General features: G+C 36.2%; 1 protein-coding gene across 6 annotated transcripts in view; it reads right to left on the bottom strand.

Moving 5' to 3' along the window:
- The window catches only part of SEMA5A (semaphorin 5A), a 337,359-nt gene that overhangs the window by 106,379 nt on the left and 213,860 nt on the right, over window positions 1–17,120 (bottom strand). For all 6 annotated transcript variants that reach the window (XM_035552812.2, XM_035552815.2, XM_035552811.2 and 3 more), the window contains one exon: window positions 14,477–14,681. In XM_035552812.2, coding sequence (XP_035408705.1) covers window positions 14,477–14,681 — 205 coding nt within the window. The remainder of the gene's footprint in view (window positions 1–14,476; window positions 14,682–17,120) is intronic.

Here is a 17,120-nt window from a genome sequence, read left to right as displayed (position 1 = left end):
TTAAAGCAAGGGGAGAAGGCTTAGAAGATAAGAGAAAATAATCATCCTCTGTTACTTAATGTATCTTTTACCTCCAGTTTTCTGAAATATATATATACTTGAATTACAGGAATAGATTTTATCACACTATAGCCCAAAGGACAAGTGAAAGACTGGGCTTCAACCCTTCTGCTTTAGAAATTAAAAATATTATTAGAAAATGTAGTACCTCTACAGATTGATACAAAAAGAATATAGTTTGATTTTAAAATTCCCACCTTAATTTACTGAGTAGTACTATATTGTCATATTTTTAAATGTATACTCTTTACTTTCCATCCTATCTTCAAAAAAAAAAATGCACCTCAAAAAAATTAATATGGAATTCTGATGCTTTATCAAGACACAAATTTCATTTTTTTAGCAAGAGACGCTTCTTAGTGCCCTATTCTAAGAGAAGTTCAGATGTAGCTCCATAAGAAACAAGAGTTTCTTATGACCGTATGTCAAAATTTAACGTGAATTTATTTTATGAAGGGAATATTTATGTACTATCCTTTCTACACAGGATACTGAATTGCTGCCTCAACAACTCTTTTGATGAAGAGGCACTGATCTAGATATTAGTTATTCCAAAATCAGGAGGTTTCCTCAAACAAAGTCATGTGTTTGGTAGGACATAAAGAAAATGCAAATTAACAAAGAACACTGCTCAAAAATAAAATGAAGACAAGATAACGTAGCCCTAACGCATTTTCTGGATTGTTTGACTATTGAAGATTAAACACCACCACCACCCCAAACATGCTACAGGAATTTAGTTTCAATCTTCAAATACAACACTTTTGAAATGTATCTATCAAAGAAAATCATGACAACTGACATCTCAATCCTTTCTTTACTGTTTTCCAGAGAAAATTTTTTAAACATAATGCATTCTTTAGAATGCTTCTATTCCCTGTAGACTTAATTTCCATGTATTATCAAAACCAACAAGAACACATTCAATTTGCAGTTGAATCAGCAAAAGCTTCCAGTAATCAACATGCAAAGTGTTAAATACCCACTTTAATAAACGCAACATCTTCTGCTCCTCAAAGTACAATAGATTCTAAGTTGGTACTATTAAGGTTTCCATTAGCAGTGTTGCCTGTGAATCAAAAAGGTATTACATTTTAGAAAATAGCGTAATTTGTGTACCATCCCTCAGTGGCCATTTCATGTCTCATGTTGAATTGGAATGTAAATCCAGCTGAAGGATTTAAATACAACTCATTCAAAAATTTTCAAATAAATAGACAATTCAGTTTCTAAAGAGAAATTCAGATTTATCTGAGATGAAAATGCAAAGCAACTAGCAGCTAAAGCAGAGCAACGTGCCTTTTTGGAAAGAGTATGTCTATGAGCTTCAAGCTAGTAATCCCTAAAATTTAAATTTATTTTTACTGCTTCCCCTTGGTCTTTTCTAGAAGCTAAAGCAAGAACCCATGCTAAGCAACAAAATACATTCTGGATTACCATCTCAGACTCCACATCAGTTAGGTCTGTTTCCTTCACAAAGAAAGACTTTCAAATCAAATCACCCCCTTTCTCAGCTTGCTAGATTGAAGCTCGTGTACACTAGCAGCAATTTTTTACTCTCCTTAAGCCTAAAACAGATGTTTCATGTTGTCTGACAAAATAAACAAAGTACTTCTAACAATCTCAAAATGTATGTGTTTTGCAAAAATCATGCTCATTGTCACAACTTTATTTACTACTTCTCTTCCATTTTCAATCTGATAAGAGATTTTCAGCTCATCGAAGATGTGAGTGAGAGAGATAAGATGCATGTTCATAAAATTTTGTCAGATTTGGAGGTGCTGAAACCATCTATAACACAACACTGAACTTACTCAGAAATAAAATGTAACTTTAGAATACCTATAAGCAGGTACGTACCTAATACCTATATAGCAGCTACAGATCTTTTACAGTCTACAGTCAATGCAAAACTATTTAATAACTAAAATTTCAATCTGTGCTGCATTACTTTTATTTATAAGACATAAAGCAGTACCTATTTTAAGACTATACGAAGCAGTATCTTTTCATAAGCTTTTACTTGCAAGATCATTTTATTATTTTTCAATTATAAAAGTTTTAATAAAGAAAATGCTGTTATGGATCAATTTGAAGGCTTGTGAGATCTGTATCCAATTGCCATCTTTCTCTCTCTTGAGGTTTCATGTGTGAAACTGGTATTCAGAATAGTAATACCATCTAAAGGAAAAAAAAACAACAACAACAACAAAGAAAAACACCTTGAAACTTCACTTTTTCTAAGACTGTTTTATGTAACTATAAGAACAGCTTACTACCTTTTCTCACTGGAGATTTCAAACCTCTTTTGTTATGCTGTTTTCTGGCACACTGGCTTGATTTACTGAAAAATCAAAACCAGTGACACACATTTACCCAATTCTTCCTTGATGTACAGGAGATAGCTGAACGAAAGTCTCAGCTGCAGCCAAGAAAAATCATGGTCTCTGAGAGTTGCATTACCATGCACCTCTGAGGAAGAGTATCAAACTGCTGGGAACAGGGAGGGAGAGAGATAAGCAATATATACTAAGTCTGTGAAAAGCACCTTGCTTTCAGCAGGTTCTGATGTGATTTTATGCTCTGCAAGTAAAAGGTGCCTTTCGTATCCTTGGGGAATTTCAGAGAGCACTGTCTGCTCATTTAAAAAGGCGTTGGAAAAATATTTTAATAGTCCTTGCAGCATGGTCTGGAAGCAATAAAACCTCTCTAGCTGAATTCTCTGCCTATTTGGCTTGTGAGCTGCTGTGCTTCTTCTCTCAGGCCAGATGAACCATGCATTCTGCCTGCAGAATAATATACCACCAATAAGTGGATTTAGGAGGCTTCCTCCCCCACCCACAGCCACCCCTTCTCTTCTGAATTAAGCATTCAGCAAGGAGGTGGAACAGATGGCTTTGAACTTTGAACTCCAAGAGGAATTAAATCACAGCTCTTCATACCCCATATGGGTGCTGCTGCCATTAGGATCACTGAATCAATGGAATGGCCTTTCTCTGTCACGTTGCTGTGTTCATAAAGGAGGATAATCCTATGGATGTGTATCAGATTAGCTCAAGGCACAGCTACTCAATCGTGCTCCCATACCAAGTATCATTATTTATATCCCCTTGAGTAAGTTATATTAAAATGTGAGCATTCAAACACATTGCAATACTTTAGATACTAACATTGGCTTAAGAAATGATGCTTTTGCAGAGAGTACGTGGTTAAAACTACAGCATAACATGAAGCTTTAATGAGTTGGGGAGCAGAAAGATGTTTCTCAGGACTTGGCAAACAGGTGACTCACACAATTTCAAATTTAGCTTTAATATCCTGCACTCTCTCTTTTTCTTCGCTGTGAAGGTATCAGCAAATCTCATGTACACAATATGGAGCAAAAGCACAATTCATGACAACATCAAGCACAAAGTCCTTGATCTTACCAAGTGATCACCTAGTGCTGCATCTGTATTTAATTTACCCAAGTTCTGTCCATAAAAATAACTCAGTAAAACAAAATTTACAAGGAGCATGACAAACGTAGTCAGCATTTTATTTTATTTTATTTTATTTTACAGCAGGCTGGCATGCAAAAAGACACATTTTTCCAGCTTAGAAAAAGAATGCATTTTAATGTCAGGTTCAAAATGAAATAGAACAAATGTCAAGACTATGTTGGTGCATCAAACCTACAACCAAAAGAAGACGTACATATTTATTGCCTTTTATCATAATTACTATATTTGAAGCAAACAAATCCCACCCATATGCACATTAACCTGCATGTGCTATCAGACTACTTTTACTTTTTAGAAGTCTCAAATATTTCTGTTTGTTGGATATGAATTCTTATTATCATCATATTATGACAAGAAACAGTATATAAGGATTCCTTAGGGATGTACCTAAGGTTTTACTTCAAGTGAGCTATCTAGTTTGTACCTCCAAACAAAAGCAAATTAGTACAAATTAGGCTACAGTTCAGATACAGCATTTCTCTTTGGTGGTTGAAAGCAGTGTGACTGACAACACTCTTTTACTCCCAGACATGAAAACATTTTACTCCCTAAGACCAGTTAGATGATCATAGACTCATAGAATCATTCAGGTTGGAAAAGACCTCTAAGATCATCTAGTCTGACCCTTAACGTAGTACTAAATTCCACCACTGCACCATGCTACTAAGTTCTAAATCTACACATTTCTTGAAAACCTCCAGGGATGGTGATTCAACCACTTCGCAGATCCAATATCAAGAGCTACATGTGAAAGCATATATTCTAGAGAACACCCATTTCAAAATATATTGTATTTATAGACATTCTTGTTGGCAACATCCAACTTTTATTTTACTAAAAATCACACATGCACACACAAAACCTGAAACTCTAAGGCAAAGATGACACAAGTCATATGTAGTCTATTGGTTCTGAACAGGAAACATTACACCTGTCAAGAGACACCTAATTTTCGTATGATGGATTCTGAAAGGAAACAGAAATATAATTATAAGGCTGCTGCTAAATAAAACAATTCAAAATGTATCTAATAATAATAAGTCTATATTAAATTCCCAGAAGCTTCTTCTCAGGAAGAGAAAACATTCCAACTTAAGATAGACCTGCTAACATGTTTAATCAGTAGCTAGGACTGAACTGCTCAGATAGTGGAGATAAGTACCTCCAAAAAAATGTGTAACCTCTTAATAAAACAGTAGAAAAAAAATACGAAACAAACAAAATAAAACAAACAAAAAAAAACAACAGATATTAATTGCAAGATGAAATGGTTGTTATGATTTAAAGCTTGCTATCTGACAGAGCAGCAGTGAAAAATGCCATGCTGTACACAAAGGATAAAATCACTATGGAATACAGACCCTGGATCACTGCCAGTCTTCTAAAGTTGAGGTGTATTAACTCTGATTGGATCTGACCAGACAGGGAGTGCTTACTGCTCCTATTACTTTTTTATTGTCTTCTCTTTGTGCCACCACAATAAATAAGTACCTTGTACTACCCAAAGCATGCTATGAATATGGTAGTTTTCCCACTGAATAAATTTTCCAGTGTCCAGATCAAAGAAGCACTTACATGCACAAGTGGAGAAAACTACTTCTCAGATAATAACCCACAATAAACCTTGCCTGATTTCTTAACTGAGTCATATCCGGCTATTTTGATTGGAAGTGTCAGAAAGACAACTGACTGCTGTAGCAATCCAGTAGCATTATAAATTTGGCTGACTAGAATGAGTCAAGGGCTATCTTCTACTCAAACTCATTTGCAGCTTGCACAGTACATGTCTGTATGCCTCTGTCTCCAGATGAGCCGAATCCAGTATATATAACCAGTACAAATCCAGTATGATTTGCACGGAATGTCAGCAGCAGTTTCAGCCTAAAGCACAACTTTTGTCCAAAAATAGAGAAGGAAAGAAAGATGCTGTCACTCGTTTTCTTTCCAACAGAATGTAAATTAGGAAGTAAATGGACATGAGGCAGCAGCAAAATTGCCATTAGAGACATGAACCTAGAAGTCCTCCCTAGCAGATTTTCATCTCACTAACCTAGAACATTAAAGCAGTAATAGCTATAATATATAATGTATATTATCATATTACATTATATTCTTTGTATAAGAGTCTAGAAGTTGGGACACCTGGCAATAGGGCAATAGTTAAAAATCACATCTTATCTCCTAGACAAGTGATCTAGCCACTATGTTGGTTGTGGTTATTCCCATTCCTTCTGAACATGTGCAGTTATAGAAACAAATTTCCAAGATTTGTGAGATAAGAAAAATAAAAAATAAATTAAAGGAATGACTCTGTATACAAGTGAGTCTTCGCTGCAAATGCTTTTTATGACTCTTACTCAGTGCCTTGATATAGCAAAATGCAGATGAAGTCTAATCTACATTTTTGTGAATCTACCTGCAGGTTACATGACACTTCATAGAAAGGCCACAATACTGTCAATAACATAATATTTCCTTTACAATTACTCTTTCAGGAAAAATAAATAAATAAATAAGAAACAACAAAAAACACGCTGATTACTAGTGGCACTGCTTATATTTGCTTAGTCATAAACATTTGGATTTATTGAGGCTTACGGAGAAAAATGCTGCAAAATGAAGAAGCTTATAAATGTGAACAAAAAGAATTCAGTAGAATATCCTATATAAAAATAACTTTACTCACACAGCTCACACTGACTACCATATATATGATGTCATCATACTTGTGATCCTCCATTTCCTTCCTTTCAGGGTCGAGTTTCACGTAGGGTTTGAAATATTTTGATTTCATAAGTATTCAGTTTTCTTCTTTGTTTGGCAATGGGTTCATTAAGTCACTCTTCACCTTAAATGAAAGGCTTTTCAAAAGTAAAAGGCCTTGCAGAATATTCTACAGATGTTACAATGCTCAGTAATGTACCAAGATGCCCAATGCTTTCTGAAAAGCTCTTGTATAGCCAAGTCCCTTGAAAGGGAACACTTCCACCCCACATCTCTCAAGAAGGGTCCTGAACACTGACTGAGTACTCCCACAAGAGCTACATTGTTTGTTCTAGAGAGAAAAAAAAAAAAAAAAAAAAAAGAAAAGCAGACATCTGAATATAGGTTCAGGTGCTAATAGAGACCTCAGCCTTAAAGACAGCAGGAACACCTCTTTCACCCTCAGGTTCACATTCTGTGCTTTAGAATCACCTACTAACACATGAATGTAGGGGTTTTCCAGTCTGGTTTCCCTGCCAAGAAGATGAGGTGATAGTCTCTAAAAAACTTGGAAGGAAGAAGGGAAGGTTATTTGGTCATCCTAAGTTTGTAAAGTAGCCAAACAAGTGTTGAGAGCTCAGCAACACTTTGACAAAAAGGAGCTTTTCTCCTTGGAGTGGAATGGAAGGTGGAGACAAAGTCTCAACCAGCTCTTCACAGTTTCCCCCCTTCTTAGCCTGTGTATTAGTCTTGCTTGCATGCAAACAGAGCTGGCTGTTCTTTGGGCAGTAGCTGCTTTTGGCACGAATTCTGACTTCCAGTGATGGCACAGAAGAGCCCACGCCGTATGTTCTTTGGACATTTATTTACAGTCTTTATCCAATAGAGCTGGGCAATTATAAAGACATAACCATAACTTGTGAACAGACAAAAAGGCTTCTCCTACTTAAATTTATCCCATGAGAACAGAATACAAATGCCACCTATTTGCAGCAAGCAATTCATGAACATGCTATCTAAAATATGAACAAACTATCTGGGCAAATACCAGCAACAAACTAATCAAAATCATGACCTATTTCTGAGTTGACAATAACAATAAAAAATGACTACAAATAAATAGTGGGTAATTTGTGAACCAAATAAAGGGCTATGGTTCTCACATATAAATTGCTGTCAATGAATAATTTAACCAGCTCTACTTAGAGTCATCAATTTATTAAGAAACCTCTTTAGCGCTATCTGACTGGAGCTGGCAGAAAGAAAGATCTCCACACAGAGTGAAAAAGCCAAGGGAAATCAGTAGCAAACATCGACAATTCAGGGTTTGATTCTCTAGAGCTTGACAGTATCATTTGTAGCCTAGACTTCAAACATGGCCATTCCAATCTGGTAACATTTTAAAGCCACTTTGCCCAGTAGAGGTGACACAATACATAAGGCAGTGGCAAATCAACTTTTCTGTGTTTAAATTACCTAGTAAAATGGCTAAGGTTTACACTATCCTTCTTTCTTTTGATTCTGTATGGAAAATATTATAAATATTCTTATTCTGGCAAGAGCATATAAGAAGCATTCTCAGTAATAACATTAGCATGAATCCCAGAGTGAACATTAGACTCTCAAAGCCAAAACAATGCAATCTTTTTCCAGGCTTTACAGCAAAATGTTTCATGGAAAGATTAATAATATAAACAATGTGTTCACTCAAGTAGATTTTCCTTTATCAGTGGTAATGGTCACTGTAAAAAGAGCAGAAGATAAGGTTATTCCTTTGATGATTTACTGCATAATTTTTTAAACAATGTTCATGATCATCACATTGCTGATCTTGGAAGACTGGTGTCTTCCAAGGTGCACCATTTCTGGACAGAAAAGTAATTGGAAACTGTCCATGCTTCAAACCTCTTAAAATGATACTGCAAAAGGCCAGGAGGACAAGAAGTTACAGGGAAGTAGTTTTAAAGACATTGAAGTGGAGCTTTAGGACTGTGTATAAACACACTATGCCTTTATCAAGGAAAGACAGAGAAACAAAGCAACCATTTTCTTTTAATTTTGGTAATATCTTAACAGATGAGAAAGAGTTCTAAAACTCTCTATTGCCTGCTACAGTGCGTATGCCCCATTATCTATCTGCACTCTGATTTTTCCTGCTGCTCTGTTTTTGAACTAGAAAGCATTAATACATACAAATAGTCTACCTACCACTTTCACACTTGAGTTGTGACTCAAATTATAACTACTTTGATCATTGTTATTATTGCATTTATATGGCAGTTTCTAGACTAAAAAGGTGTTCTTAAGCTTACAGGAAATATCTAGAGCTTCTTTCTACAAAAACTATCTGCAGATTACTTTCAATAATCCCAACACACCTGAGACAATACAGTCAGAAATAGTGCCAAATTGGAAAGAAAAAAAAATGCAGTCAATTTAAGCTTTGCTGCTTTCTTCACCATGTATGAAATGTATATAAGCATATATTTTTGCTTATAATGTTAAGGTCCATACCTTCACACTTACTGCTTATATTATGACACTACGCTCATTAAATATGAAAGCTGCACACTTTGATCAGAACCAGGAAAATGGCAATATTTCCTCCAAGATTTTGAAGCAAAACCACATATTCATTGCTTTTTTTTTTTTCCTTTTCCTTTTCCTTTTCCCTTTCCCTCTTTCCTCTTTTTAAGATCTTGGGTTGTTCCTTAGCAAAATGTGTCCTGTATGGCTAACAAAAACAAAAGTAAAAAGATAGTATTGTAACAAAAAGTGGAGGAATCAAATCTTGCACTACTTTGCATCAATTTACTCTCATCTAGTAAGACAAATGGGAGAAATACAAAATGTTTTGATAGCATTTCCACAATGAATGTCATGCATACTCCAAATCACTTCATGAGGTAAGGACTAATCTCCGGAAAATCTGCAACATCGGGGAGGGCTTCAACAGAAAAAATGTTACATTTGTGTAGATTTAATACCTGTTATTCTCCTGCTGTAGGCAAACATATGAAAAATCCATCTGCATTTTCCTTTTGAAATTTCTTTGTGAAACCTCCGCGTGCCTTCATAATCATTATTTCATGTGTATCATCGATTTTTTTTTTAATCATTATTCTTTCCATTGCTATGTATATTTTTGAGGTCTTAAGAGGGAAAAAAAAATGCTACCTTCCTGAACTTCTTGGTACAGCTTCCATAACTTACTCTGGTCATCTAAGTCTCAAATAAAACCTGTCTTTATGGTACAAAAATTCAGGCTCAGTTCAGTGAAAAGCCCACTCTTAGCATAGAGATAAGCTATGCAACCAACAGTAAATATTTCTTCACGTTTCACTAGATCTTTGTAAGTTAGCTATACCCCAATTTCATCAGTGCTAAAGCATAAATTACCGTAATCAAGATCCACCACCAAGCGTATATAATTTCTGCTCAGGATACAGAGGATACATATTTTGCCCACTGAGACAAGTACTAAGAAAACATGGGATTTTTTTCCACCATTTTAAAAATATGACCTTGAAATTTATTTTCAGACAATGTCAATATTATTTTTTCTGAATTCTCAAAAGCCAGCAACCAGAAACTGGTTTCAGAATACCCTCAAACTAATCTAAGACAACAAATTTAAGAATTTTCTTATTTTTTCCAATAAATCAATACGTTTTGTAACAACCTTCTAAATAAAGGCTACTTGGAGTATATTTTCTCAAGCTTTTGCTCTTGTTGCAGTATCCTGAAAAATGCTTTGGAGACCTTTTTTTATATTAGCAAAGTTTTTAATCGCAGGACACCTAGGCATGTAAATTGAAAAGGAAAAAAAGTTAAAGGGAGAAAGAAAAAGGAGAGGAGAAAAGGACAAAAGGACAGAGAAAAGGGGAAAGTACACAAAACTATGAAATATGTAACACCATTTTGTTTTTACTTTTTAGAAATTTAAAAAGCAGTCAGAACTAGTCAGATCATTCACTAACCTGCTCCACCTTTAACCTATTATTAGAGATAATTTGTAGTTCAGAACTTCTGTGAATTCTTTCCTTGACTTTCAGTTCTGAACCACTGAAAAATGTTTCAGAGATTTCTGCCTGCCTAAAGACAGCATCACTGTGCTAGTTCTAAGCAACAGAAAATGTGCAGGAATTTATATATCCCTTCTTTCTCTGTTAGAAGTCAGGGCAGCAGAAGATTAAGATGTGTTTCCAAAGTAGTAGAATATATTTTTGATACCAGCAGTAGCTGTTAAATCCCAGCACATCAGAATCTCCAGAAGAATGATGACTTGGCAGAGGTTTAAGAAATGAAGACTGTTTACACAGCAGATTAATGCATTTGTTTGCTTATTCCCAGTCTCTCCTTAAGTAATATTATGTCTATGTAAGACTTAATGAAATTAGATTACATTTTAATACTGTCAGGGTTATTCTCCTCTGTCATACCTGTAATTCTGATAACAGGTTGGAGAAGTAAGTGAATGTGAGATGAGGGAAGAAGGAATTTTCTCTTAACTACTGCCTATCTGCTTCAAATAATAGGATTTTTGCTTTGATTAACAAAGACAGAGCATTCATTTGTATTCAATCTAATCTATATGTTTACCTTTCCACTGAATCAGCTTCATGAATGTTAAGAGGCAATTTTGTAAGAATGTTGCAATGAATTATAACTACAAAAGTTAGGCAGAATACATCCCCCACAGCATGGGTTGGATCCATCCTGCTTTATGGCAGTAGGTATAAATTCCTTACCACCAGTTATCAGGAGTTGAACGTATTTCCCTTTTGGCACCAAGTAGTACAGTGACATCTATTCTCACAGGATTGTTTAAAAGTGCAGTTTAGCCCAACCAATTTGCATACTGTACTGGAATGCGACAGACAGGATAATTCAGGTTGGAACGGATTTCAGGTGGTCTCAATTCCAATCTCCTGCTCAAAGGAGAACTAGTTGTAACATAGACTGGGTAGCTGTCTAGTCTTGAAAACCTTCGAGGGTGGAGACTGCACAACCTCTCTGGGAAATCTGACCCATCACTTGACTTGCCCAGAGAAGCTGTGGATGCCCTATCCCTGGAATTGTTCAAGGTCAGCTTGGATGGGGTTTTGAGCAACCTGGTCTGGTGGGAGGTGTCCCTGCCCATGGCAGGGGGTTGGAATTAGATGATCTTTAGTTCCCTTCCAACTCAAACCATTCTATGATTCTATGGTTCTAAAGTTAGTGCTGGTTTCCACAGTTAACACCATTGCCTTCTAGTTTCTGTTGTTTATAGAAGCAGTGTTGTCTTGGTAATCTTTTACCACATGCAGTTTAGGATGCAAACTCAGCACTAACTGTCACAGAGCTTCTACACAAGATAATCTAACTCTATGGAGAACTAAGGTCCTGCATCATTACCAATATAATGAAATTAAAGTGACTTGCACACCAAAAAGGTAGAAATACTGTCATTTCCCCCAGTTCATAAGATTTTAAGAAAACCACACGATGTATTTTGATATACTTGGGTATTTTTACACTACCCTCATGTATTGCAGGTATGGTACTTATATAAAAACATGAGGCTCATTTTCACTTCTACCAATCAGCTAATGTTTCTGAAAAGTAAGTATTAATGTTGGTTGTTTTTTTTTTAAATAAAGCTTAGTACTTATGCTCAGTTGGGAGTGCACACAGAAGGAATGCTAACAAAAAAAAAAAAAAAAAACACCCTGCAGTTGGGTGAAATCAAAGTGAAATAGAATTTGCTCTATCAGAAAAAAAAACTTCCATAACACTATATTGTTACTTATGTTTCTTTATCGTACAGTTTCTCACATTCATGCAACACATACTTTCTGATTACATAAAAGCATGTACTGGTGTCAGACTAAAGATTCAGCTACCATAGAATCCTACTTCCATAAATGACTGAAAGCAGAAGTACAGAGAAGAATAAATGTAAAGAGCAAGTATATATCATAAGGAATATACAAGCAACATATTTTTAGCAGCAAGAAGGATGCATAAAAAGAACTTGGAACTGTTATTGAATACACTTTATTAATGAACCATGAAACTTGAAATTTTATATCCTCACTTTTTGAATCAGATATAAAAGGAAAAACAGTAAGAAAAACTGAAAACAACCAGAATTGTGATGTTACATCATTCTCAATGCTGTCATTATAATGTAAATATCCTACAACACAGTGACAGTGTCTTCTTATAAAACCAAGTACATGTTTCTGTAATTCAGTTTCTGTCAGATCGCTACAGTACAAACTGCACTTAAAATAGGCATGATTTCGCTTAAAAGGCTATGATTTACCGACCAGCAGGTTGTTTCAACGACAACTGGCCAAATCCAAGTACAGTTTTAACTTATTAAAGACTTTCAGATTACTGCCCGTCTTTCCAGGAGCACAATTAGAAAGATTTATCTACCAGGATAATATGACAAGAAATACTGTCCACCCAAATGCGCCAAATTACTCAAAAATCTCTTCAGACTTAAAAAGAAATAATCTTCACTGAAAAGAAAAAAAAATTAAAAAAAAGATATAATGTTTTCAGGGGAAAAATAAATCACATATGGAACCACAATGCACATTTTTCGGTACTGTTTAATATCTTCATCGATGACATAGACAGTGGGATCGAGTGTACCCTCTGCAAGTTTGCAGATGACTCCAAGCTGAGTGGTGCGGTTGATATGATAGAAGGAAGGGATGCCATCCAAAGGGACCACGACAGGCTTGAGAAGTGGGCCCACATGAACCTAATGAGGTTCAACAAGTCTCAATGCAGGGTGCTGCACCTGGGCTGGGGCAATCCCGGACATGAGCACGGACTGGGAGAAGAACTCATTGAGAGCAGCCCTGCAGAGAAGGACTTGGGGGCAGGTCCAGAGAAGGGCCACAAAAATAATCAGAGGGCTGGAGCACTTCTCCTGCAAAGAAAGGCTCAGAGAGCTGGGGCTGTTCAACCTACAGAAGAGAAGGCTCCGGGGTGACCTCATCGCAGCCTTTCAATACTTAAAAAAAATACTTATAAAAAGGATGGAGAAGGACTCTGCTCAGGTGGATGATGATAGGACAAGGGGAGATGGTTTTAAACTAAAAGAGGGAGATTTAGATTAGAGGTTAGAAGGAAATTTTTCACTCAGAGGATGGTGAGGCACTGGAACAGGTTGTCCAGAGAGGTTGTGGATGCCCCATTCCTGGAGGTGTTCAAGACCAGGTTAGATGAGGCCCTGAGCAACCTGATCTAGTGGGTGACATCCCTGCCTAAGGCAGAGGCGTTGGAACTAGATGATCCTTGAGGTCTCTTCCAACCCAGGCCATTCTATGATCCTGAGGTTCTTGATAAGTGATAAGCCACAGAATATACAATTTTCAATAATAAATCATATTTAAGAGTGATCAAAATGATTCAGTTTCTCTATAATTGATGTGATGATTATGATGAAATTCTATAGAAATTGACCTCATTGATTGCAAGAACAAATAACTAGTTGTACAGGATTTTTCTTCCTCATGTTGATCAACAGATTATTTCTTTAATTTTTTTTGTATTTGGTGCTTACTCACTATGAGACTAAAAAGGCACACTAGTAAACCACTGTTTAGATGAGATATCCCCTGCTAATGTGCTTAGAACTAACTATGTGAGAATTGCCCTAAGTTTTCTGCCACAAAGCTCTAAACATGTTACTCCAACCTAATATTTCAGTATCAGTTAGGGACACCATTCTTCTGCAAAATCAATTCTCTGACACCTTCAGTGTTTTTAAGAAGCTTGAATGAAATTTTAAACCTAGAAAGCAATACTTCTAATCAAGACAATTTTAGTCAGAGAACTGAAGCAATGTATGAACCTTGAGTGTGATTGTACCCTTAACTACATAAAAAAGAATAGAAGAGAGAAACTTGTCAATTCATGTTTATAGAATTTCCAGCCATTCACTCCCTTAGTAGCATAGACTTCATGCTTTCAAAGAACTGTAAAGACACCAACATCTAAGATCACAGTATTATATAAACCAAGACACTGCAAACTACTGAACTAGTTTACTCAGAAAATGTAAAGGCAGAGATAATGCTGCCATAAACGAAACAACAACAAACTGTTGTTCAAGGTGTTACACACGCTGCCAAACTGATTTACAGACCATTAAAATTCACAGACCTCACACTTTTGCAGTTATCACAACAACACAGAGTTCATACCTGTGGCAAGATAGATGATATGGAAGAGCATGTCCTTGCCCTGCACAACATCCACAACCACATGAGAAAATCGGCTATTGTCTTCCATGAAGTAAGGAATTGGAATAACTGGTTGAACGACTTCATGCATTAAGAAGAATTTTTGAGCATCCTGAAGATTCCTCTCAGTCAGATTCACATACAAACCCTGGTCCATGGTGCCGCACTGCAAACACAGAAAAGTAACGTTACCATATGCCTCAACGATAACAACAGATTTACTCTCTGAATTAGAGCATAAGAACATGAATACCAAGACTGTGTATTATAGTGACACTTTGGAATTCCACATTCATGGCACATTTCGGTGCTGATCAGACTGTTCACACAGTGACTGAGGAAGCTCCACTTTCCTGAGGCAGTACTAAGGGGACTCCCTAACTCCGAGTAATACGAAAGGGCACCAGACTGACTACAGATGGGTTATAGTAATATTTGGCTATAACTTATGCACACAGGGCAGCAAGAAGAAAAGCTACTATCGGAAATTTATCACTAGTTTTCTTCACAATCTACACAGACACAGTGTTAAAGGCATTACAAATTTTCAAAGGAAATCTCTGTCACAGCCAGGGTCTGACAGGAATCCCAGGTCACAGCACAATTCTCCACAGTTCTATAAGCTTCTTCAGACTTTGTGTTCATTAACCAAGAATGGACAGAATAGAGTTCTAACTATAAATCTTACTAAAAATGTTATCCATAGCAAAGATTTGGAACTGACCATATTGTATATCTAAAAATTGTACTAATTTCTGTGTATTTATTCATCACATGCACAAATTCCAAACACAACTAAACAAAGCAAGATAAGCAGCAATTAATTTTAAAATCTTTGTGTTTAGGTCTTCAACTAACTGAGGACACTAGATATATGCTTAGCATGTGTGAGTATGTAAACATCTTCATGTTTACTCACACACAGATGCATTAGAGAAGTAAAACAGTACTTCACAACATTTATCAAACATTAGTGATGTGAAAGAATACTCAAGTCATATTTTTTCACTCTATTCCACTTTTAGGACCAGCTTAACAGCTTTGTCAGTGACGTGGACAGTGGGATTGAGTGCACGTTCAGTAATTTGAGTGATGACACCAAGCTGTGTGGTGTGGTCAACACACTGGAGGGAAGGGATGCCATCCAGAGGGACCTGGACAGGCTTGAGAGGTGGGCCTGTGTGAACCTCATGACGTTCAAAAATGCCAAGTGTAATAACGTCCTATATATGGGTCAGGGCAATTAGGAAGGGAAGTTATGGATCCCCCTTCCTTGGAAGTGTTCAAGGCCGGGTTGGATGGGGCTTTGGGCAACCTGGTCTAGTGGAAAGTGTCTCTGCCAATTGCAGGTGGGTTGGAACTAAATGATCTTTAAGGTCCCTTCCAACCCAAACCATTTTATGATTCTAGGATACTATGTCATAAATTGCACTATGAATCACAATATGAACTAAATCATAAAGTCTGCAAAACCCTAGAAGTTATTTTTTCATCATTGCTGTGTTAGCAATCTGGAATTAAGTGATCACTCCAAATATAGATTTTATTTTTTTAATTCAATCAGTAATTCCATAACATGAGAACCTATGAGGACGAAAGACAACTGACAGGAAACAACTGTTTTTCTTGCTCTATGAGCACCCTGTATGCCAGACCATTGAATAAAATAAAATAAAATAAAATAAAATAAAATTAAAACAAAATAAAATAAAATAAGCATGCCAAAGAAGAATTCTTCTGGTTATATCAAGCTAGAAAGATTCTAGCTAGAATGCTCATAATACACTGAAATACATATTGTCCTTGGTCTTACAATGGAAGGTGTCCCGCATAAAGAGAAAAGTAAAAGCTCTGGAGAGAAACAGTGTTGTTCAGGACTGGGACTCCACTACTATTCTAATCTGGAAAATATTTCAATTAATACATGATTACATCCAGCCTTGGAAATAAAATGCTGAATGTAATTATCACCACCCACCAGTAGAGTTCCTTCATAATCACGTGCTTCTGTCTGTTACTGCTGAGTAGCCGAATACTCTGAGGATAAATCTAATTCTCCAACTACATAAACAGAACTTCTCATATTTTACCATACCCATGCTTCCTCCTTTTGGGGAAGGAAATCACAAGTTCAGCCAGTGTACATATCCTCTCTACATGCAGTATGTACTTTAAAGCACTGTGAAATCTTAAAAAGGTTACACCTAGCTCTAAGCATTAGACTAGCTTCTGGTATATGTCAGCACTGCACTTACGGAGCCAAAAATCTAACTGAAAGTTCAAATGAATAAAAGATAGCACTTGTGAAAAACAGAAGTTCAACATCACTAATGATACCTAGAGATCAGTTAACATGAATTGGCGTCAATACTGTGTTGTAAAAGGCAACGTTACAGCTCTTTAAACTAGTGCTAGCCTACAAAGCTGTTGCTCTGTGAGATATGATAGAAATGTTGCTGCTCTTGTAAATTTGATAGAGAAAGTACCAGTCATATTAAAACCAGCCAGATTCTCCAAACAAGAAATTTCAACATTTCACTGCCTGGACTGGGAGTTAGAGATGAGTACTGACAGTACAATATAGATTCCAACTGTTTTTACATAG

Source organism: Cygnus atratus, chromosome 2 (genome assembly GCF_013377495.2).
Source record: "Cygnus atratus isolate AKBS03 ecotype Queensland, Australia chromosome 2, CAtr_DNAZoo_HiC_assembly, whole genome shotgun sequence".
Taxonomy (NCBI): domain Eukaryota; kingdom Metazoa; phylum Chordata; class Aves; order Anseriformes; family Anatidae; genus Cygnus; species Cygnus atratus.
The sequence above is the reverse complement of the archived record's forward strand: the minus strand, read 5'-3'. Positions and strand labels throughout refer to the sequence as shown.